This window comes from Clinocottus analis, unplaced genomic scaffold, assembly GCF_023055335.1.
Source record: "Clinocottus analis isolate CAN_PGR_092001 unplaced genomic scaffold, fCliAna1.0.p SCAF_21, whole genome shotgun sequence".
Classification (NCBI taxonomy): domain Eukaryota; kingdom Metazoa; phylum Chordata; class Actinopteri; order Perciformes; family Cottidae; genus Clinocottus; species Clinocottus analis.
The window spans coordinates 2,068,652-2,090,748 of NW_027175943.1; the positions used below are offsets into that span (position 1 = coordinate 2,068,652).

A 22,097-nucleotide genomic window follows, 5' to 3' on the forward strand; every position below is an offset into this window, starting at 1 on the left:
TTCCCACCCGGGTGAGAAATACTGCAGACTGCCTCCAGCAGCAGCAGCAGACTTCCTGGAAGCTAGACCGCTTCTTCCGACCTCCAATGACCTCCTCTAGCGGCGGGGATGGATATGACGACCTGCCGTGAGGGCGTTGGGGAGTGTGTGCGTGTGTGTGCGTGTAATTGTGTGTGTGTGAAGATGTATCAAGAGGCACTCCAGCATATTGACATTTATTCATCTTTTCATTTTTAAGTGTTGGGATGTGCACATGCAGGTTTTAGTGTGTGTGTGTGTGTGTGTGTGTGTGTGTGTGTGTGTGTGTGTGTGTGTGTGTGTGTGTGTGTGTGTGAGAAAACATGCATGCAGCAGAAAAAAAGGAAGCAAGAAATGCAACCACAGAGGGTGTAAATGGGGCCGTGCACATGAGAGAGTTCAGTTCCCAGAAAGCTTCCTCTCTGTGTGTCACAGCTGAAGCTGCACGCCAACGTGCAAAACAAACAAAAAAATAAGGAAAAAAAATGCAGTTATGTGTCTCACATGTTGTTAACTCTCATGATGGAATCATCCAACAAAAACACACGACCAGCTCTTGCAACAAAACGATAAATCTTCGCTGCACATGAAGAATTGAAACGCAGCAGCGCTCCCACCCTCAAAAAAAAGAAGAAGATGGTCTTGGCAGACTCTCTGAGAGGAAGTGCGGCACCCAGAGGTGCTCCACGGTGAACTCTGGGTGAGCGCGAGGCGTGACATCACCGACATCTTGCTCTTCACGAGGCATCAGCTCCAAACACTGATCCCTCCACACATCCCTCCTCTCGCCGCTCGGAGCGCTGTGTCTCCACCTGCAGGCCAGAAAAAAGGCAGCACTCCCCTATTTCCATGGCAACTGCGTGGATGCAGGTGTGGGAGGGTGTGTGTGTGGAGGGAGGGTTGGCGGGGGGTACCCCTCCATCCCTGTAGCCCGTGGCAACAGGCTCCCTTCGACCTGGACGGGAGTCATATTAGCAGCTGTCAATCACGGGATGAGCGGCCGCTGCCCGAAGCCAATGTGCTGGGAGAGATATAGGAATAAATCCATCGCCACACAATGCACAGGGTCAAAGACAAAGAGCACCCGCGGGTGCCCGCCGTTTGTCCGCGATCTTTAAATTAGCTGCAGCTAATCGATGGAGGCCGACAGCAGCCGAGGGGAGCGATGCAATGACGTCTCTCTGACCTCCAAGCTACACTTAATATGACACTCCTTTATTAGTCCCAAAGAATGTAAATATACAAGTAATATTCATGTAAATAAACAGTAAATAATGCACAATAGCAGTATTATATATATACAGACAGAATACAATGTATTTAAAAAAGTATTTATATGGCTCCAGTTGGAGTGATTAAAGTGTTTTTTAAATGTTAATTTTAAATTTGTACCTTTAAGCCTTAAGTTTGTTAAGTTATTGTAATTCCATGAGGAAGGAGGACCTGCAGAGTGACTGTGCGTTAACTCTGCATATGCATATATGATATTATGCATATGAGGCGCAGAGTAAAGGAGCCACTAGGGGGCAGTATAAGTGAGTTTAAACCACAGATCACATAGCTGTGTTAATAGCACTGTGCCAAACAGATAGACAACATACTAAACATGTTGAAAACAGTTGTGGATGGAACTGTGTAATGCATTTCATTTATATATATTTATATATTCATTTAGCTTTATTAAATAAAGCAAATAAAAACACAAAAAACATGTATTTTGTACCACAAAAGCATGAACAACCCCCCAAAAGAAAAACGAAAAAGAAATTGCTGGAAACAAAATGTTTAAATATCTTCTGTTTTCTTTCAATTGCATAAAACGTTAAGTTAAAAATGTTTTGACTCCATTTTTGTTAAAAAAAAATGAAGAAATAACTACATTATAATTTTAAGACTTTTTCAGGATAACCATGAACTGAAATATTATCCTCAGACATCTTTGAAGAAGTAAAAGATACCAAATAACTTTCCATAAGCTCCTGCAGGTCTTCTGGTCCAGACCCGCCCGTCCCGCCTCCTTCAGTCGTCGTCCCGGCGCTGCAGCGAGGGGCACCCTGAGCACCCGGCGGGGCCCTTCTCCTTGGCGCCGTAGTCGAAGCGCGGCAGGACCAGAACACCGCCGTCCGCTTTGGGTTTGGCGGCGGCGGAGGACGCGGCGTCGCTCGAGGCTCTCTCGTCCTCCGCGGTCATGATGCTCTTCACCAAGCACGTGATGGCGGCATCGATGTTGGTGTCGTCCTGGAGCGAGGGAGGGAGAGAGAGAGAGAGACAGAGAGAGAGAGAGAGAGAGAGAGAGAGAGAGAGAGGGAGGGAAGGAGGGCGAGGGTAAAGGGTTATGCTGCGTTCACAACTAAAAGCGTTGCAAACTTTTGCTGCGAATAGATTGCATGCAAAGTCAATGCACAGACGCGAATGACAAGGCAAAATTCCACTGGGCGGCGTGAATGATGCGGATAACGTAGCGCAAATAGCATAGTGCGAATAACGTAGCGTAAATAACGTAGCGCCAATAACGTAGCGCCAATAACATAGCATAAATAACGTAGCGCTAATAACGTAGCATAAATGACGTTGATAACCTAGCCCAAATAACATAGCGCCAAAAATGACACTAATAAACTAGCGCGAATAATGTAGCATGAATAATGTAGCATGAATAACGTAGCGCAAATAACACGAATGACTCGAATAATGTTGCGCGAATGATGTAGCAGCAATAACCTAGCGCCAATGACGCGAATAATATAGCACGAATAACGTCGGTCCAGTAACGTAGCGGCAACAACTGATTTCTGTGAACACAAAAGAGCTCAGACGGCGGCCAGATGTTTTCAGATTCACCCGCGCCCTACCTTGGCGGAGGTTTCGTACCAGCCCACGAAGCCGGACTGTCTGGAGAAGTTCTCCAGCTTGGGCAGCTTGGGGCACAAGCCGCGACTCCGCTGGTCGCACTTGTTGGCCAATAGAACGGCTGGAACCGGCGTCCCGTTGTTAAGGGCAACCTGAGAGAGGCGGACAGCTGTCAATCAAATGCTGACTCACACACACACACACACACACACACACACACACACACACACACACACACAATGACCGGAAGTTTGATTTATATAATATGTAACACTTCATGGTAACTACACACTGTTGATGTGTTTACTGTGTTATTGCTACTTGAACCTGTAACAGAGTATTTATGTATTTATTGTGATATTGCTACTTTTACTTTAAACAGAGTACTTATGTATTTACTGTAGTATTGCTACTTCTACCTGTAACAGAGTATTTATGGACGAGTTGCTTGCAGAGTCCCTGAATGCACCATCAGCGTTGGTCTTTGTGAAGCTGCACTTTTTAAATGAAGTAATAAGTTCTATGTTGTTTATTTCGACACGTTTATTTACGTCGTGGACGTTTCTCCTGTTGCATTTTTTAGGAGGATGGTTTATTTTATGAAAGAGACAATAAAGTCTTGTGAGTTGAAGTGAAGCAACTTTTAAATACTCACTCCGTCGAGGTTATTAAAAGACTTTCTGGCTAACGTGGCTCGTCATGATGGAAGCAGAAGTGCTGATAAAAGAACTAATTCAACATTTCTCAGAAACAAAGTGCGTTTGTGTCGACTACAGGAGCTCTATCGAATGCTGAATGGCGTCTCACAGCATCCCAGAGGGTGCGTTGTCCTGACGTTAAACTAGACACAATGGCAGACACACATCGCTGACCTCGGGGCCTTCCTTCAACCCGCACGGCCCTCTGACATCATCGCATTCACCTTGGAGTCCAGGTCTCCTTTCCACTTGAGGACGGCCTGGAACGTGGACAGCCGGGTCATGTCGAAGACCACCAGCGCCCCCACCGCCTCCCTGTAGTACACGCGGGTCATGTTGCCGTAGCGCTCCTGCCCTTTTATAGAAGAAGAAGAAGAAGAAGAAGAAGAAGAAGAAGAAGAAGAAGAAGAAGAAGAAGAAGAAGAAGAGGAAGAAGAAGGAGAAGAAGAATGCATCTCCTGTGTGCATTGCAAGTGTGTGACCATGTGTGTGAATGAATAAGTGTCTTTACTAGGACGCTAACTTTCTCCACATGATCCTCATGTAGTCGAGAATCAGCAAGCGAGCAGTGAGAACACACACACACACAAACACACACACACAGCTAATGAACTATGCAGCAGGGCTAGCAGCAAACACTCCATGCAAACGACGGCTCTTATCAGCGACTGTGCCAGAGAACATCGGCGTTGCACGCAGCAATAGAGCCATGAAGGGTTTCATGAGGTCAACAGACTCGTTTCTTTTTGAAATGCATAATCTGGCAGGCGATGGAGGGTGAAACCAACATTTCACATGAAGCATATACAACCAGAGGCCCCCTGGTGGTCACGGGAGAGAATGCAGCTTCAACACATGAAGCATAGACTTCTATACAACCAGAGGAGTCGACCCCTGGAGGTCAGGAGAGAGAATGCAGCTTCAACACATGAAGCATAGACTTCTATACAACCAGAGGAGTCGACCCCTGGAGGTCAGGAGAGAGAATGCAGCTTCAACACATGAAGCATAGACTTCTATACAACCAGAGGAGTCGACCCCTGGTGGTCAGGAGAGAGAATGCAGCTTTAACACATGAAGCATAGACTTCTATACAACCAGAGGAGTCGCCCCCTGGTGGTCAGGAGAGAGAATGCAGCTTTAACACATGAAGCATAGACTTCTATACAACCAGAGGAGTCGCCCCCTGGTGGTCAGGAGAGAGAATGCATCTTTAACACATGAAGCATAGACTTCTATACAACCAGAGGAGTCGACCCCTGGAGGTCAGGAGAGAGAATGCAGCTTCAACACATGAAGCATAGACTTCTATACAACCAGAGGAGTCGCCCCCTGGTGGTCAGGAGAGAGAATGCAGCTTTAACACATGAAGCATAGACTTCTATACAACCAGAGGAGTCGCCCCCTGGTGGTCAGGAGAGAGAATGCAGCTTCAACACATGAAGCATAGACTTCTATACAACCAGAGGAGTCCATTCTCATGTCCTTTACTCACCAGCGATGTCCCACAGCTGCAGCCGCACCACGGTGCTCTGGTCCCAGTTGAGCACCTTGAGGGCGAAGTCCACCCCGATGGTGGCGCGGTAGTGCTGGGAGAAGACCTGGTGCACGTAGCGCTTTATCACGGACGTTTTGCCGACTCCGAGATCGCCGATGACCAAGACTTTGAGCAGCCGCTCGCGCTGCATTTTCGAACGCTCCGGGTCGAGAGCGCGCGCGGCACGGAGGGGTGGCGCGCGCGGGGTGAGGTCTCCAATTATGGGTTCCGCTTTGGGTCCTTGTGCAAAGAGGCTGAAACACCGAGTACTTGTCCTATTTGACACTTAAATAAACTAGAAAGCTCTGCGAACAGCTCTTCGGGGGAAAGCCTGTAAAAGTGTTGTAGCTCAGGTCGTCGTTGTGTCATCGTTACCGTCCCCGCAAGTGTTCATGGGATATTTAGTCTGCGTCAACGGCAAAAGAAAAGTGTCTAACAATAAAAAAAACTAACTTGCGGGATGTTACGCGCCGTCGTGTCCAAGTTGAGGGACACTTGTTGAGTTGTTGTGTGTTCAGCAGGCGCTGTGTGTGTGCACAACGTCTCCTCTTGACGCTGCGGGGAGAGACGCGTCATCAGCCTGATGGACACGCCCCCCTGCCGGCTGTGCGCGCGTGCGGCCACTTTATTAGGTACACCTGCTTTTGAATGTGTCTGTGTTTTGTTTACATGTTTTACAACTTGTTTGTGTCTTTTGTTATGTGTACGTGAGAAGCGGAGAAGATGGATTTAGAATAAACTTTATTACATGTAATACATGTATTTTATGTATTTATTTGTGTAATATTATTATCGAAAATCACTATTTTGTTATAAAATATACTGTATTAAATGTAATAAATGTATGTTATTGATTTATTTGGGTAATAATATTATCAAAAATACCTATTTTGTTTTAAAATAAACTGTATTACATGTAATATATGTATTGTATTGATTTATTTGTTTAATATTATTATCCCAAATACATATTTTGTTGGAAAAAAGAGTATTAAATGCTATACATTTATTTTATTGATTTATTCGTGTAATATTATCATTCTTAGCTCAGTTTATTTTATTTTTTCTTTCTTTCATTAATTTAAACATTATACAATTGCATAAATGTGATACAAGTGACTAAAAGGATAACTTTGTGTGTTATTGTTTCGTGTATGAGTTTAATTAACAACTAAGTATATCTTACGCTATAATATGAATTTCAAAAAGGTTGTGTTCAATGAAACTGTGTAAGAGAGTCGTTCTCCTCGGCATTAAGACGTCTGTCCCTTCACGAGTGTAGAAAACACAACAAACACACAAAGTTCAGCGCTGCGTGCACAGAACTACACTTCCCACGTGTAGCAGCGCGTCCATTTCCGTGTCTGCGCAGTGACGAGTGCGCACAAGAACAGCGCACTGGCGCAGTGAACGTGCAGCTTCCTCTCGCTCTGAATAAACAAACAAACAACCCATCAACTGAATCTAATATTAATAAAAGTATTATTATTATTTCTTTAGAGTGATGTCTGCTCTTGTCTCCACTATCTCACCGAGAGGTAAACGTGGTGGTTTTCCCTCAGTGTTGCGACTCTCCGCGGTGCTTTACGGCAGTGGTACTGATGCGGGATGAGTCAGTGATGCTGCTGCTGCTGCTGCTGCTGCTGCTGCTGCCATTCCACTAGCAGCGAAACCCTCCAAACACCCCGCGAAACACACGAGTGGCGGGATCCCCCTCCCACCTGCCCGCAGAAAGACAGCACACACACACACACACACACACACACACACACACACACACACACACACACACACACACACACACACTCGAGACGTGCTTTCTAGTCGTGGCTGTGGAGGGAGGGAGGGGGGGAAACGCGCAAGATCCGGGTTTCTTTTCCATGTGATTGCACCTGCTCTGGATGCGCTTTGCTTCGGGGCCCTGGCAGCAGCCCTCCTCCCTCTTCCGGACTGCAGGACCCGCCGCGCAGCAGCGTCCGTCTCCGGGCTTCCTGAAGGCGAACACCGGGGGGGATCGAGCCAGCGGCCATGATGGAGCCCGCGCCGGCCCGGGCCTGAGCGGCGCGAGGAGCGCAGCGTGAAAACGAGAGCGACCATTCCTCCTGCTGCAAGTAGGCTGCTTTCCTTTTTAACCAGAATGCATCATGTCACGAAGCCCAAAAGGGCCTTTTTTTTACCCGTCATGCTGTGTGCTCTGGTCTAATAATAGCGTGCAAAAACAATCTAGAAGATGTTTTAGAAGTCGAAATATTCCGGAGTCCATCTTGATTTAGACCAAGCATCAGATTTGCAAACTAAAAATAAACATGTAGGAACGCCACGGCTCATGAAGCCTCACGTAAGATGTGTGTATGTGTTTAAATGCACACACACACACACACACACACACACACGCTCTCACACACACACACACACACACACACACACACACACACAAGGCTGCTGTTGACACGGGATTCGGACACTCGTGTTTTGCATCTTTATGCAGACCGAGCTGCAACCCGATGCCCCCACGGGTGCATGTGTCTGGCTCCCTGCACGCCCGGATGATGGCCTGGTCACGTGCGGAGTGATGCAACACATGCATGTCATCATCCTATGATGACATAGCAATAATCACTGCAAATTATGCATTTCATCCAATTAAGTAGGAAAAAATGTTGCTCACTCTGTCTGACCTTCAGGTGTAAAGATAACTTATTTTAGAGCTTTGTGTGGAATATTTAGAGCCTTTTTTTCTTTAAATAAAAGTACAAAAGCATTATTTTCTGTCATAATCATTTGAAACGTTTTGTAAATAGAGCAAAAGTAAAAGTGACGACTTCCTTCTGGAATGAAGTGACGGATCTGTTGATGAAATTAACAATCAAGTCAAGAAAAAGTACGTTTCAGTCAAACATTTATAGATAAAAATCATATAAAAAGACACAACCAGCTGTCTGGTGACGTGTGAGGTCACATTTAAATGAAGACAATAATCCAAAAGCTGAGTAACTAAAACTTCTATTGAGGAGGAAAACGTAAGAGGATTTCCTCTCAGACTCGTGGTTTCACGACAATGAAGTCATGAGAGAGAGAGAGAGAGAGAGAGAGAGAGAGAGAGAGGTTGAAGTTATTATAAAGAATCCAAACAGAAGATGAAGAAAAGGTTTTTATTCACGTCTCCAGAGGAGGTTCTCCTGGAGAACCGAGGTTCCACACAGAACCTTTTGAAAGGTCTTTGTGGAACTGAAGGGTTCTGTGGAGAACGTGTTTCCTCCAGAGACACTTTGAGTTCTTCAAGGATTAAAAACATGATGCCAGCAAACACTTTAGAGATAGAGACTCACTCTTATCTCCCTTTCTCTCTCTCTCTCCCTCCCTCTTTCTCTCTTATGCACACACATGCATACGCACGGTCCCGCCTCCACAGTCAGACAGACGTGAGAGCGTCACACACACACACACAGACACACACACACACACACACACACAGGTGAGCGCGACAGTGAGGGCCGTCCTGGTCATGGAGGCCATCTGGCTGTATCAGTTCCGGCTCATCGTGATCGGTGACTCCACGGTGGGGAAGTCCTGTCTGATCCGGCGCTTCACCGAGGGCCGCTTCGCCCAGGTGTCCGACCCCACCGTGGGCGTGGACTTCTTCTCCCGGCTGGTGGAGATCGAGCCGGGAAAGAGGATCAAGCTGCAGATCTGGGACACGGCGGGCCAGGAGCGCTTCAGGTGAGCAGCGTCATGCTGGAGGTACGAGGTGTCATGGGAGCAAACTAGTTTACACATTGTTAGGTAGTTTATTCCATATAAATGTCTCATATTTAATGAGACTATGAATATAGTGGAGCACGACCTCCAATATTTTCCTCTGGTTTGCAAGTATGAAGTATAAGAAAAGTACCTCAAAGTATTTAGTTACATTCCACCGCTGACTCATTCATGTGTCATGTGTTGTCTCACTTCTACAGAAAGATAAAGACAAATTATTATTCATTTACTATTGTTTATGTATTATTAGGTATGGAAGTTTATGCCTATCTGTTTCAACATTTTAATGTATATTTGTGTTGTTTGTCCTGAATTCAGGGCATAACAGTAAAAGGAGGATGAGTAGTTCATGTCAGGGAAACGCTTCAGTTTACCGACGCAGCCTGAAGCTCTCACAACTGGATTTGCTGCCTGTGACTAACTTGTTTGCCTGCAGGAAAAGGCAGAGCGGTTATTTAAATGAGGTTTGAGGTCGACTGAGCCGACAGGAAAACGACTCTCAACTATTTGTTGGGAGTCTGGAAATGTATGCTCAATTTTATGGAAGCCCGTTTACGCCACAAAAAAAAAATTAGGACCAAAAAATAAAATAAAATTAGGACCAAAAAACTATATTTTTTTTTTTTGTAGACTTTTTTTTTTGTTGATAAAAAAAAGTCAATGAAAAAAAAATGAATTGAGTTTTTTTATTTTTTTTATTTTTCGTTTTGTTGACATTTTTTTTGTCCACATTTTTTTTGTCCAAAAAAAGAAGTCTACAAACAAGGAAACAAACAAAAAAAAAAATTCATAATAAAAAAAAATTTTAAAAAGAGGGGAAAAAAATCATTATTTTTTTTTTTTTTGTCCTAATTTTTTTTTGGTCCTAATTTTCTTTTTTGCGTCAAAAATGGGCTTCCATACAATTTCCCATAGCAACTACGAAAAAAACACAGATTAAGCTCTTCTCTAAGTCCCGCCCCTCGAACACTGACTGGCCAATCGTAGCGCTGCGTCGGTTCCAACAGCTGTCGACTCTCATGTGATCGTTCCAGATTTTCTTCACTTTCATGCTGGTTTAGTGGATTAAACGTTGTGACATTTTCTTTCCAAAAACAAGATAATATTCATTCTCGCTTGTGCAGTTAGTGGCAGTGTGGGCTCCACCGCTGTGACAGCTTTACAACGGGGCTTAAATAATATTTAATACATCAAACTACAATTCAACACAACAAAAAGATTCATGAGCCTACAGACAAAGTCGGAAAGTATTGAGAAGAAAGAGCTTTTTTGATCTTTTTCGTGGGATTTGTGGACAAAAAAATAGAAATCTCCCACACAAGCACACACAAGGATTCTATCTTAATGTCGTGATAATCTCCCACACAGTACCTCTCATGATTCAACCATTTTGACTCATGTTCTGGAGCCATTTTGGGAAAGTATTTAAGATCCACCAGTGCTGACATTTGTACATATATTTTGGGACTGCGCTCCTTCAAACCGCCTCCTCTTCCTCGATGGAAACGCTGATCTCCTCTGAGTCATTGTATTTTTGTCTGTGTCATCCTTGCTTCCATAAATACAAACATAAACATGTGTTGGTTTCTCATCAAATGGATACTTCCTCATCTCTCGCTGCATCTTAATCTTCCCCTCTTCTGTAATGTTTCTCCTCCTCGTTGTACCTCCATGTTGACGTTGTCTCTGTGCGAGGACACCGTGGGAAGACAAGGCGCATCAAAGGGGCGGCTGGTGTGTGTCTGTGTGCGTTTGTGTGCGCGCAGGGTGTCACATTTTGTCACAATCTGTCGCAGCGTCCTCCTCCCAGTTGAGGCTGCAGTCAGCATTTGTTTTGTCAAATCAAAACAACACAGTTTTAGCTTTTAAAGGCTGATAATGACACTGGTTGTTTTGCACAGTGAAGACGTGGCGTGTTGTTATTAGTGCCGATATGTTTTGTTTCATATTTGGGATTATTTATGGTATAAATCCCACAAAAAAAACATGTTAGGTATCAAATTAAACGTAAAAATCAGGGCTACAGTAATATATAATCCCCATGTACAACCTCTAAACACAACTCAAACAATAATTGGATTAGGGGCGAGGGTTTAACGGTCTACTCCCTTGACGAATTCATTTCACCTGGGTCCGATCACGACCTCCCCCTCCGCAGGTCCATCACCAGGGCTTACTACCGCAACTCCGTGGGCGGGCTCCTCCTGTTCGACATCACCAACCGTCGCTCCTTCCAGAACGTCCACGACTGGCTGGAGGAGGCTCGCAGTCACGTCCAGCCCCACAGCATCGTCTTCCTACTGGTGGGCCACAAGTGTGACCTGGAGGCCCAGCGCCAGGTGTGTAAAGCAGAGGAAAAAACGTGAACACAACAACGTTAACAATCAGGGTTTGTCGAGTGTAAATGTGCTGCCGTGGGGTTTCACTTAACAAAGTCTGCGGCTTTAAAAATAACCTTGTGTTCGCATTTAGATCAGAACACCTTGGATCAGAGGCGAGGCGTCACTGTTTGTTCAATTCTCGTGAGGCGAGCCGGCAGACAGGAAGCAAAAACATCGCTATCGAAAATGCAGAATCTAGTGTGTCCGAAAGCCGTAGGAGCAGGATTCAAATCAAATTAACCAGGAAATTATGCCCGTTGGGTGTCGAAAAAGGTGAATCTTTAAAAGCTTTGAGTCGGTTTGCTGCAAGAACAAACAGAGTATGAAAGATCCAAACGTCTCCTCGTCATGATTTCAAGTCGGCTCACGCCCTTGCAAACCGTCCTCGCTTATAAGTATTTGACCGAGGCTTTAGCCTCTTTGCTCTGATCCTGAAAGGGAAATTGGTTCAGTCTCAAATTCATTGCGGGGTGCAGTTTGTTTGCGGCAAGTTTGAGTAAGTTCAGGTTCACGAGGCGGAGAATTAATCAGGTCCGACCCGGCGGCAGCCTCCAGTTCTGCCTCGAGAAGCCGATGTCATCTACAGAACTCTAGACCTTCCGGCTCCCACGACGGGAAAGTTCACATCTCGTTTTTTGATCTTCCTAGGTGACCCGCCAGGAGGCGGAGAAGCTGGCGGTGGCTTACGGGATGCGCTACGTGGAGACGTCGGCCCGCGACGCCATCAACGTGGAGCACGCCTTCACCGAGCTGACCAGGGACATCTTCGCCCTGGTGCGCACCGGCGACATCACCATCCAGGAGGGCTGGGAGGGCGTGAAGAGCGGCTTCGTCCCCAACGTCGTCCACTCCTCGGAGGAAGTGACCAAGAGTGACCGCCGCTGTCTGTGTTGATCTGGGAAGAGGTTTGGGATTGAAAAGGATTCAGAGGCGAGGAGCTGACGGACCGCCGGTGTCGGCCCTCTGATTGAAACTGCTGCTCCCTCGGTTGTCCTTTGCTCGGACTGGATACAGAAGGGTATGCACGCAGACTTTCACTGATGGAAGAAGATGGGGGAAGAACACCTTGAGAGCTGAAGGGTTGTGCCAACGTCTGTACACGTTTTATTTCTTGGAGAGGAAGAGCCACAGATGCTCGTCCACTTGCGAGGGCTCCCATGATAGTTTTTGGCTTCCTGCTTGGAAATCCCTCCCTCGACGTCTCAGAAAAAGGCCTTAGAAAGACGATCCATTTTGGTTTCTCGCCAATCATTTTTTTTGGGTTGCCAAAAAACAATGAAACTCGAGACTAATCCGTCTTTCTTCACCTCGCCTCCCACCACTTCTCAATCTCCTCCTCCAATATGCAATTACATGATCACATAGCAAAACGATCACTTTTTACGTTGGCGTCCAACATCTTCCGAGCACATACCATTTGCATAAAGTTAAGTCGGCATCCTCGATAGCAAGAGAGGTCAACGGAGGAGTCCTGGAGGTCCTAAGTTTAAGTTTAATGAGGGAAGATTTCAATGAAATTGACAAACATGGTTAAATCCTCGAGATGCCACATGATAACAAAACATCGTCACTCATCCAGTTCCTCATAGACTCTCTAAGCAGGAAGAGACAACGTGTACAGCTTAACTGACAGAGGTGGACTTGTTGGACTAGCTTAACAACACCTCACAGTCTGCCTTCACCTGAGGACTTGTTAAGGTGGACTAACAGGGAGGGTTGGAGCCAGAAAGCACCTTAATAGCCAAGTCCACCTTAACCGTGGAGCCTCATTTTGGGACTTTTGAAGATAAACACAGTGGAGGTTCTTGAAAGCAAAGCAAACAAAGAGGGACCACACCACCACGGACTCCACGAAAGAACTATTAATACTATTATTATCCACAATGCACGGACGATATATAATCATGCAAACAAAGTCCAATTGGCAGGAATCAAACCAACCCAACACAGATACAGGCACGGGGGTTCAATTGTGTCCTGAGCAAGTGGTTTACATGCCTTTTATTTATTTGTGTGTGCAATATCTCATCAAACCACTATAAAAGTACGCATTTTGAATGGATCGGGTAGCTTCCTGATACAAAATAAAGCCAAATGTAACTAAGACGCAACAAAATATGAATTGGAAAGCCGTTTTGGATTCATCCTCGCCCAATATGTGTAAATGTGTGTCTTGGAGTGACATACACTCAGTTTCTGAGTTACTAGGTCCACGAGGTCAAAGTCAAAGCTTCAACTGTATGATGACTTTAAAGATGTATTTTGTGTTGCTTTCAAGTTGTGTTACATCCTACTGTGAGGTGTTTCTGTTTCTATACTCTTAGAAAGAGAAATTAGGGTGGAAGCCTTTCTTAAAGAAAGTGGTTTTCAAGGGTTCTTCGTGTGACTAAGGGTTCGATTAAGAACCCTTTTTTTGTGGATTTATGAACCCTGATTGTTGTGGGTTGCACTGCATCAACCGCGGTCCTTTTTTAATCTGGATGAAGCTCTTTGATTATAGAGGAGAACTTGGTAGAACCCCATGAGAACTTTTTAGATGTTCCTGGTAGTGGATTCAAGATAAAACCCTTAGATGATAAAAGTGTCCTTGGCACAATCCCCTGGGTTCTAGATTAAATCTGGAATATGAAAGGGTATAACCTCCTGGGTGGGTTCAAGATAAAACCCTCAATCTTGACAGCACCCTTAAAAAGGGTTGTGCTTACAGTTTGATAAGTTCGTAACCTTTCATAGATGGTAGATCGATGTTGAACCCAACATTAAGCAACAGAAAGGGGTAATTCTGTGCCCTTCGTGTTTCTAGGTACCTTTATGTCTCAGAGTTTGCCTTCATTGATGTAAATGGTTTGGACACAACGTTAGAAACACCTCTCAGTGTGATGCAACATCATTGCCCAGCACCACAAACTGCAGCCAAGCAACACCTCCTCGATTAAAACGACTCCCAAACTAAACGAGACGAAGACGAGCGACACTTTCAGAGATGCACGTTTGTGACTGAGAGCAAACTAAACCGTATCAAGGTTTCAAACTCCCCTTTTCTGTCCTTTGTGGTTGTGAATTCATCTTTTCAGTAGGTTTTTTTTTATTCTACCGATACATTCTTCACTCGAGGTGTCCGGGCCAGTTGCTGACGTTTCTTTCCATGTCAAGGAAACTCAGTGAATCACACTGTTAAAAAATGTGATATGAAAGGTGTTCAAGAGGCTTCAAACTTCATGTGCGTTGGCAGATGATTCATCTGCTGTACTGATGACAGCAGTAATCTAGATTCCCATTCAAATTACATACATGAGATTAGCACTGGACCAAATATAATCATGTGTTTCATGTCTTTATGGATCACATCAACCTACAGACTTGGCAGTACTTTATTACTCCATAATTATCATTTAAAGTTTAGACACTGACAACGAACTGAGGCTTTTAGCATTGTAAGCAATTAAATGTACCTTATCTTCCTTAAGCACCTGGATGGTTTGGTGTGGATTTGAATTTCTATACCTTTTGTTTTGCCTAAATGTTTTCTTTTCACACGATTGGATTAGCATTTTATTCTTTAACACTTTTGGGTCCTTAATCTGATGCAGACTCCTCCATGAATGCTCAATCCTTGCTGCAATCTCTTGCTATATTTCTTTTTTAATCAATTCATCCGATGCCTTTCACCCTGCAGTCCATAATTAGTGAGAAACCTGCAAGTGCTTCATTTTTTCGACACGGTATGCCTTCTTTGTCTCCAAAGAGTTCTGCTTGTGTTGTCTTATTTTCACATGAATGTATCAGCAGAGGGGCGAAAGGGGAGATTTGTCTTATAAGAAACGTGTAAATGAGTGAAAGAAACACTCTGATGGAAAAAAGGGGATTCAGATGAGACGACTGGAAGATTGATCAAGTTATAGTCCAATTCCTCAGTTTTTAAGATGCATTGTTTCCTTATTTGGAAATAAGAGGAAACGCTTTCAGATGACAAGTGGTTTCCTTTTCTCTGTTTGCTACAGCTGGTTAGCGTAGCTTAGCATAAAGACTGGAAACAAAAATCCACCTTCCAGTTCCTCTAAAGCTCACTAATTAACCATTTTACATATTGTTTGCATGACACAACCTTTTTTTAATTAAACATTAAACCATTTTTTGGCCGGGGGGTTTAAGATAAAACACAAAAAGATGTGTTAATTATTAAACTTTAGCATTGCTGCGAGGCAAATTTTTACGGAAGGCACAATATATTTTCAAACAACACCATCCCATCATGGTGCTTTAGTGGAGAAATGCTAGATTGAGACATTTCTCTTCATCCGTTTCTTATTTCTAACTCAAATCTGCAAAAAAAAAGAGTCCAGGATTGTATGTTTATATTTGATAATTAACTTGAAACAAACAGAAAGATTGTCCGATCTAAAAACGTGTCGATCACATCTTAAAATTCCAGATTTGTATTGTTTTCTGGTTAGAAAAGGCAATATATTGTATGATAAAGACCATAAATGTGTCATGTGTTGACTGCATTCAGCAGGGACCAAAAGGTCCGGTCTAATCCAGAAGCTCCCGTCATGTGAGTCCAGTAAAACACAATTGGATCAGTGTGTGGAATAAGCAGCCAGCAATTAAACGCTAAAGACCTCCTTCATTTGAAAGTCCGCAATCAGCTGCTAACGATCCGCAAGCGGCTGCTAATGTTTTTTTCCGGCCTCGCTGGACGCTGCAGCCTCAAAGCCGATTTGTTTTCCTTCCAGTAAGTCACATGACGACGTCACTCCTGGACTTGAAAGCAGCAGCGTTTCTGTCCGACCTGAGCTGCTTCACACTTTTATCCACCTGATGGTTTTTTTTTGGTTTGGTGCAAACAAACAAAAAAGATGTGAACGTTCAAAGTGGCTGGTAGAGTCACCTGAAGGGATCAAGGAAGGGACGCACTCGAACGAGGGAGCGCCAGCTCATGTTTTGACTTACTGTTTTGCTGTAGCCAGCTAGCAGCAGTGCTAGCTGGCTACAGCAGGAAGCTAGCAGCAGCACTAGATGGCTACAGGGGCGAGCTAGCAGGATAAACATTTTGTTTATCTTCAAGAATGGAAGAGTATTTTTCAGCATTTGAAGCCCTGTGGCGTGAATATAACGCCACTGCTTCCACACAAAAGACAAACGCGGGCTAATCTGCACCATAAATAAGCTAATAAGCTATATGCAGCAACATTCGTTGCTTATTTTAGCTTAGCATAAAGACTGAAAAAAGAGGGAAACACCTAGCCTGGTCCATCAAAAGACAACAAAATCCATTAACAAGCATCTCTAAAACTCACTATTTAAGTTCAAAAATATCCAGCACATAACCAAAAAAAAGTAGTTTTACTCTTACTACAGCTACAAGCTAGCGAGTCTTTATGCTAAGCTAATAACCAAAAAATAATTTGGAGCCCCAATTGAGTAACAACAGAAATGATCAGTTTGAATATATTGAAGGAAAATGACCTCATGACTCCATCTTTGATTTTGCACACAGACTATTGTTTCTATGGGATGACATTTTGACCTGTAATCCATGTTTTCTACCCGGTAACACGTCTGCAATGTGTCAGCCGTCAGAAGCATGCATCTGTTATTTCCCGCCCTCACAGGAGCTGTGGTACAACAACAACAACAACAACAACGACGTTTCACTTCTTTTCAACCCTCTGAGCTGTACAGACAAAACTGTGTTTCACCGTCTTTAATCCTGCTGGGTTCAGTCTCTCTCCCTCTGCTCTAGTTATCTCTAAACAAACTGAAATGTACTAAAAAATAAACAAAACGTGACTGGAAAAATAAACATATTCTCACTCTCATTGTTTAGTTTTTTTGACACGTTGCTGGGAAAAAGTCGAGAGGAAAGAATATACCGAGAAATGTCTTTGCAACCTCAAAGTGTTATTTTGAACATAAACTATGCATGTAAAAGACCTTTACTCGTCACCGACACGTCCAAAACGGACGCTCTAAATATATATATATATATATATATATATATATATATATATATATATATATATATATATATAACCAGAGACACTCCCAGAGAAAGGGAAAGCTCCCTCAGGTGACCGTGGACCAACCTGGAAGCAGCCAGGAGGACGATGGAGCCTTCGTCCGGTCTTTGCAGATCAACGTTGCAGCCGCTGCTGGAAAGATCTGCTCCTCTTGGTTTGATCACACGTCTCATGAAGCCGCTGCAGGAGGCGTCCTCACGGTCCCATCGTGGACAAAAGACTTCCCTACATGAGTTATCGTGCACTTAGCTTTCATGTTTATGTAATTTAATCAGCTTGTTCAGAGTTCTCTGTGCAACTTTTTTAATTAAAATGTCTTTTCTGATCTTAACTGAACATATTTCGTTGAAAAATCAGAGAACTTATTACATATTTAAGATAGCAATGTGTTCCCAAAACCGATATATACATATAATCACCAACAAAATGCCTTTAAAGCTCGTTTTCTTTCCATCACTGCGACGTGGAGTCTTTGCTGCAGTTCCTCACGTCGCCACCAGGTGGCAGCAGAAATAAATATAAAGTATTGTAATAACTGATGTTTAATGAGAGAATACATTATGAGCAATCAATAAGTCAATTGTCAGGCTTTTACTCCACTTTTTATGGAATAATTTGTCATAAGAATATATATATATATATATATATATATATATATATATTCTATTTTGTAATTAATGCTTCCTAATTATTTGCATGACACTTGTAGTCCCTCATACATCTTCAAATGTAGTTCCTTTAAATATTATAATTAATAATTATGTAGTTTATCCTCAACAGTCACTATTAATAAAGAAAATGTTTAAATTAAATGACTTTTCGTCACCAGAAGAATAAAACACACGGCACCACGTCAAGGTCTCGTCTCTTTGCCCAAATGTTCTTTGTTTACTTCATTCATTGTTTAATGAAAACAGTGAGAGACAAATAAATACAGACAGGTCAGCGAGGAGGACGAGGAGGAGGAGGAGGAGGAGGAAGAGGAGGAAGAGGAAGACTCGTGTGTGTGGACGTTGTGGTTGAGAACAAACGAGTTCAGCCGGTAAGAAGAAGAAAGAAAAGCTCGCTCACGACGGCAACTTACTGAATTTATTAAAAAAAAAAAGAAATAAGAATAAAACAAACAAACGTTCTCGTTGTTTTAGGTTTTTGTTCTTTTTTTACTTGAAAAAATACTTTTAACAGAAAAACAAAGAGGTGAAGCTCGACTTCACGCGTTGGATTCATTCACCTCGAGGGGTTAAATCACAACGAGCGCCTGCAGAGCTGCAGGTCAAACACGCAGGTTTGTTTTTTATCGGATGAAGGAGACGACAGCGAGTAGGAAGGGGTGTGTGTGTGTGTGTGTGTGTGTGTGTGTGTGTGTGTGTGTGTGTGTGTGTGTTGTGTGTTGTGTGTTGCTGATATTAAGACTTGTCTGCTAATTTGAGGATGCTCTCTTTGCTCCGTCTCTTCACGTCCCAGTTGTAGACTCGTGCCATGTCTGAGGGGAGCGGGGAGTGAAGGAACAACAACAACAGAGGAGCAGCAACACAACAATGCATTCAGAGATGTATACAAAGTTGCTGCAAACACTTTGAAGCTGACTGGCTGTGCCACACAGGAGGCGGGGCTTAGCAGCAAAAAGGAAAACTCATTAAAAACAATGCTTTTGACTGCTTTTAAAAGATGAAAAAACGGTGCGTTAAAGGTCCTAGCAGAGCGTGGGAAAAAGCAGCGACTTGTCAAAAAAAATTCCACCCACCCACCTATCCATCCATTCTGAATAATAATCCAGAATTATTAAACGATGCAAATAAAATATTTAAATATTTACTGCTTTAAAGTGGCCGCTTCACTCAAGTTGCAAAATCTAAACGTTCATATTTACTTTAAGTTACCATAAAAGTAACTTCATGAACATAAAAACATTGTGGTAAAAATAAATCTTTATATTATTTTTGCTGCCGTTTTTATTGTTGGACAGAAACGACCAAAGAAATAGTTCCGCCCAGCAACAAGTCATGTGACCTCCTGCAGCGACGCCTCTACGTCTCTCCAGATTTAATCCTCCCTTGTCTTCACAGTGACGGAGCGCTTCAACAAAGCTTCCTATCACCGCGGAGAACAAACAACAACAACAACAACAATAAAACCTGCAGCAGGCAGCGCTCCGGCCCCAGAGGAAGGATACTGACTTCCGTGGTGGTGAACTGGTCTCGCAGGAAGTCCAGGTCGTCCTCCAGCGTCTCCAGGTTGCGGGACGCCGTGGACAGGTTCTTCTCCAGCAGCGCCTGGGCCTCGTCGATGTCGTACTCCAGCATGACGTTCGCCTTCAGGGGGGGGGAAGGAGCGAGATGTAGATGGGGGGGGGGGACTTTACCCAGAAGCCACTGCTTCAAACACCCCCGCGATGCTGATAGTCTGAGCTGTACTCACCCCCAGCCAGAGGCAGACCTTGTCGGTGGGCGGCACCGAGGCCTTGCAGTAAACGTTGTCGGCCAGCATGAAGTGCGTCTCCATGGGCGCCGTGGTCCCCTGGGTAAACAACAACAACAACAACACATTCTTTATCTTTACGAAGCACAACATAACCTGACATTTTATATTCAGTTCCAGCTGAAGAAATGAAGGATAACTGTCAATAACTAACTGCTTTCTTTCATGTATCTGATTAATTCAACTATTCAAGTAGATTTTGTTTGGAACTACTTTGGAGTTTTTTAAGCTAAAAAGAGTCTCGAAATATTCATATAATTAGATTTTGTTGTGACGTTCATCCCTATGGACTGAAATTTAAATATTTATGCAAGCTGATAGAAGATATGAATTCATACTTCGATGTGTTTCTCCATCTGAATCCCATTACGAGCTTTTTCTGTGCAAATTAAATGTTTAATAAACGGCAATAAAGTGTTCAAACGACTTGATTTTGTGACATAGCTTTCAAAAGTTGAGCCGTCTTGATTTAACTAGAACACACTTCAGCTGATGCACACGGACAATATGCAGTTTTTAATATAATATAAAACTCATGGCACCAAAACAAAGCTCTGTGCAGTCAGAAAAACAACAAAAAGAGTAAAAATCCAAAATATAAGATGCAAAACAAGATAAAATACCATCAGTAAAGATAAATCCTGAAGGAGGAAGCGCGCTTGAATAAGAGCTTTACGATACACACCTTCTTCTTCTGCATGTGTCGGAGGATTTCTAGCGTCTGTGTGATTTGTGGGATCTGACTTTTCAACCTGCAGACGGGAGAAGAAACAATATTAGATCCTATGTAACTAACTCTCCGACCGCTGTAATCAGTTTTACTTTAACGCTAGAGGACTGCGAGCGCTTCAGTCGGCGTTACCTGAGTTTCTTCTGCGACAGGTTGAGCTCCATGTATTTATACTTCTGGTACTGTTCGTCCAGCTTCCTCAGAGCCGAGTCGGCCGTCTCGTTGCCCGGCTGCTTCAGGAAAGAGTCGACGTCCTCCTGGAGGGAGAAAATAAAATATCAGCAGAGCGAAGACTTCAAAGTCAAATTCAATAACAATATCTCTGCTGAGCATTGTTCATTTGTTTGATACCTTTTGATAATAATCCCTAAAATCTGCTTTCAAAGAACTGAAAAAAATTAAAATGATATAAGTAAATGCTGTTGACACATTAAAGTTAAAGGTTTTTACTCGTAAATCAGAAATGTTGTGAATAGCCATACTTGTACATATTCTTTAAATCGCCATGTTTTTAGACATATGTGTTTAAATGAAGCTATAAATGTAGATAGGAATTAAAGACATGTGTTCTTTATTACAAGTTTTCTGAAATCTGATGTACGGGTATGCAAATAGGCAATTTAGACAAATTAACAGACATGTTTATTTTTTATTATTATTTGTTGTAGTATTAAAGATGTCATCTTATGGAAGCAACATAACCGGATCTAAATGAAAGTGAATAAAAGATAATGTTTTTGTACATTTTACTGATATACTTAACTTCGTACTTTTAGTCAAGGCTTTACTTTCACTAGTAGTTAAGTATTTATATTTAAGTTGAGTATCTTCTACTGTATTAATATTAACAGTGAGTAAAGAATAGTGGAGGCAGCTAAAGCTACTCTTGAAACAGACGCATTAGCATAGCATGCTAACTTTGAACGCGACTAAAATGCTTCAAAGCCCAAAGAAGAAACACAGCACAGAATAAAAGCAGCTCTCACACAGACAGTTCTGTCCATAGATGGAGGCGAGGAGCCGCCCCGCCGGCACACACAGCAGGATTAGCTCTCATGCTAACTGAGCTAACTAGCTGGTAGCCAGCATGACGCGCCCACACACACCCGGCTACAAGTAGCATAGACGTTGGTTTTCAACGGTCCAACCTCATCGTAGACTCGTTCGCATAAAACATACAAGTGTTATCCTTTACGCACCACAAACACCGCTTCGGGGATCCCGAGGTGCTTTCTCTTTGTCGCCTGTACGGCATTGCTGGTGTCTATGGTCGCCGCCATCTTGGAGAGAAGCTAACGCCTTCCTTCCTTCTTTACGTCTTACGTTCCTTACGTTTTTACGTTCCTTTACGTACAAGCCTGTGCGTCAACCGTCACTGGAGCAGCGCCGCCCTCTAGTGGCAGAAGGCTGTAACTGCTTGCTGGCAGTAAAAAAATGAAATAATTATTTCCTTTTTTATTAATATTAGTCGTTAAACACGAGCCCAAAACATTTGTAGGCAAGAAAGATTATTTAAAAATATTTATTTATTTATTTAATGGTCTCTGCTACCATATGGTGAACGTGTGATTTGCTGATACATGCATACATTAAACCAGATGTTGAAGAGTCTCTTGTTTCATG

At 43.3% G+C, this 22,097-nt stretch overlaps 3 protein-coding genes across 5 annotated transcripts; 1 reads left to right on the forward strand and 2 right to left on the reverse strand.

The window, feature by feature from the left end:
• Positions 1 to 1,250: 1,250 nt before the first annotated feature.
• Positions 1,251 to 7,414, reverse strand: zgc:162171 (uncharacterized protein LOC565931 homolog). Of its 2 annotated transcripts, none has more exons than XM_068587409.1 (4): positions 6,996 to 7,414; positions 3,791 to 3,921; positions 2,871 to 3,020; positions 1,251 to 2,256 (listed from the first exon to the last, which is right to left on the reverse strand). In XM_068587409.1, the coding sequence occupies exons 1-4, from the start codon at positions 7,198 to 7,200 to the stop codon at positions 2,038 to 2,040; spliced, it is 705 nt and encodes a 234-aa protein (XP_068443510.1). In that variant the 5' UTR covers positions 7,201 to 7,414; the 3' UTR covers positions 1,251 to 2,037. The 2 variants fall into 2 exon arrangements, with proteins under 2 accessions (XP_068443510.1, XP_068443511.1); XM_068587410.1 differs by lacking the exon at positions 6,996 to 7,414 and adding an exon at positions 5,062 to 5,865.
• rab39bb (RAB39B, member RAS oncogene family b) lies at positions 6,742 to 17,065 on the forward strand. Of its 2 annotated transcripts, none has more exons than XM_068587412.1 (4): positions 6,742 to 7,214; positions 8,516 to 8,823; positions 11,021 to 11,201; positions 11,892 to 17,065. In XM_068587412.1, the coding sequence occupies exons 2-4, from the start codon at positions 8,609 to 8,611 to the stop codon at positions 12,135 to 12,137; spliced, it is 642 nt and encodes a 213-aa protein (XP_068443513.1). In that variant the 5' UTR covers positions 6,742 to 7,214; positions 8,516 to 8,608; the 3' UTR covers positions 12,138 to 17,065. The 2 variants fall into 2 exon arrangements, with proteins under 2 accessions (XP_068443513.1, XP_068443514.1); XM_068587413.1 differs by having other exon boundaries at positions 8,520 to 8,823.
• A 1,051-nt stretch (positions 17,066 to 18,116) lies between these two features.
• vbp1 (von Hippel-Lindau binding protein 1) lies at positions 18,117 to 21,802 on the reverse strand. Its single transcript, XM_068587917.1, has 6 exons — positions 21,674 to 21,802; positions 20,607 to 20,731; positions 20,430 to 20,496; positions 19,685 to 19,783; positions 19,440 to 19,578; positions 18,117 to 18,749 (listed from the first exon to the last, which is right to left on the reverse strand). The coding sequence occupies exons 1-6, from the start codon at positions 21,752 to 21,754 to the stop codon at positions 18,673 to 18,675; spliced, it is 588 nt and encodes a 195-aa protein (XP_068444018.1). The 5' UTR covers positions 21,755 to 21,802; the 3' UTR covers positions 18,117 to 18,672.
• Between the last annotated feature and the right edge of the window lie 295 nt (positions 21,803 to 22,097).

Coding starts and splice junctions, on each gene's coding strand:
- zgc:162171 (XM_068587409.1), bottom strand. CDS start 7,200: ATGGTCGCTCTCGTTTTCACGCTGCGCTCCTCGCGCCGCTCAGGCCCG. Junction 3,922..6,995: donor GCAAAGCGCATCCAGAGCAG/GTGCAATCACAT, acceptor CTTCTATAAAAG/GGCAGGAGCGCTACGGCAAC. Junction 2,257..2,870: donor GGTACGAAACCTCCGCCAAG/GTAGGGCGCGGG, acceptor CCCTCGCTCCAG/GACGACACCAACATCGATGC.
- rab39bb (XM_068587412.1), top strand. CDS start 8,609: ATGGAGGCCATCTGGCTGTATCAGTTCCGGCTCATCGTGATCGGTGAC. Junction 8,824..11,020: donor GCGGGCCAGGAGCGCTTCAG/GTGAGCAGCGTC, acceptor CCCCCTCCGCAG/GTCCATCACCAGGGCTTACT. Junction 11,202..11,891: donor ACCTGGAGGCCCAGCGCCAG/GTGTGTAAAGCA, acceptor TGATCTTCCTAG/GTGACCCGCCAGGAGGCGGA.
- vbp1 (XM_068587917.1), bottom strand. CDS start 21,754: ATGGCGGCGACCATAGACACCAGCAATGCCGTACAGGCGACAAAGAGA. Junction 19,784..20,429: donor GACACATGCAGAAGAAGAAG/GTGTGTATCGTA, acceptor TTGTTTACCCAG/GGGACCACGGCGCCCATGGA. Junction 18,750..19,439: donor GTTCACCACCACGGAAGTCA/GTATCCTTCCTC, acceptor CGCTCCCCTCAG/ACATGGCACGAGTCTACAAC.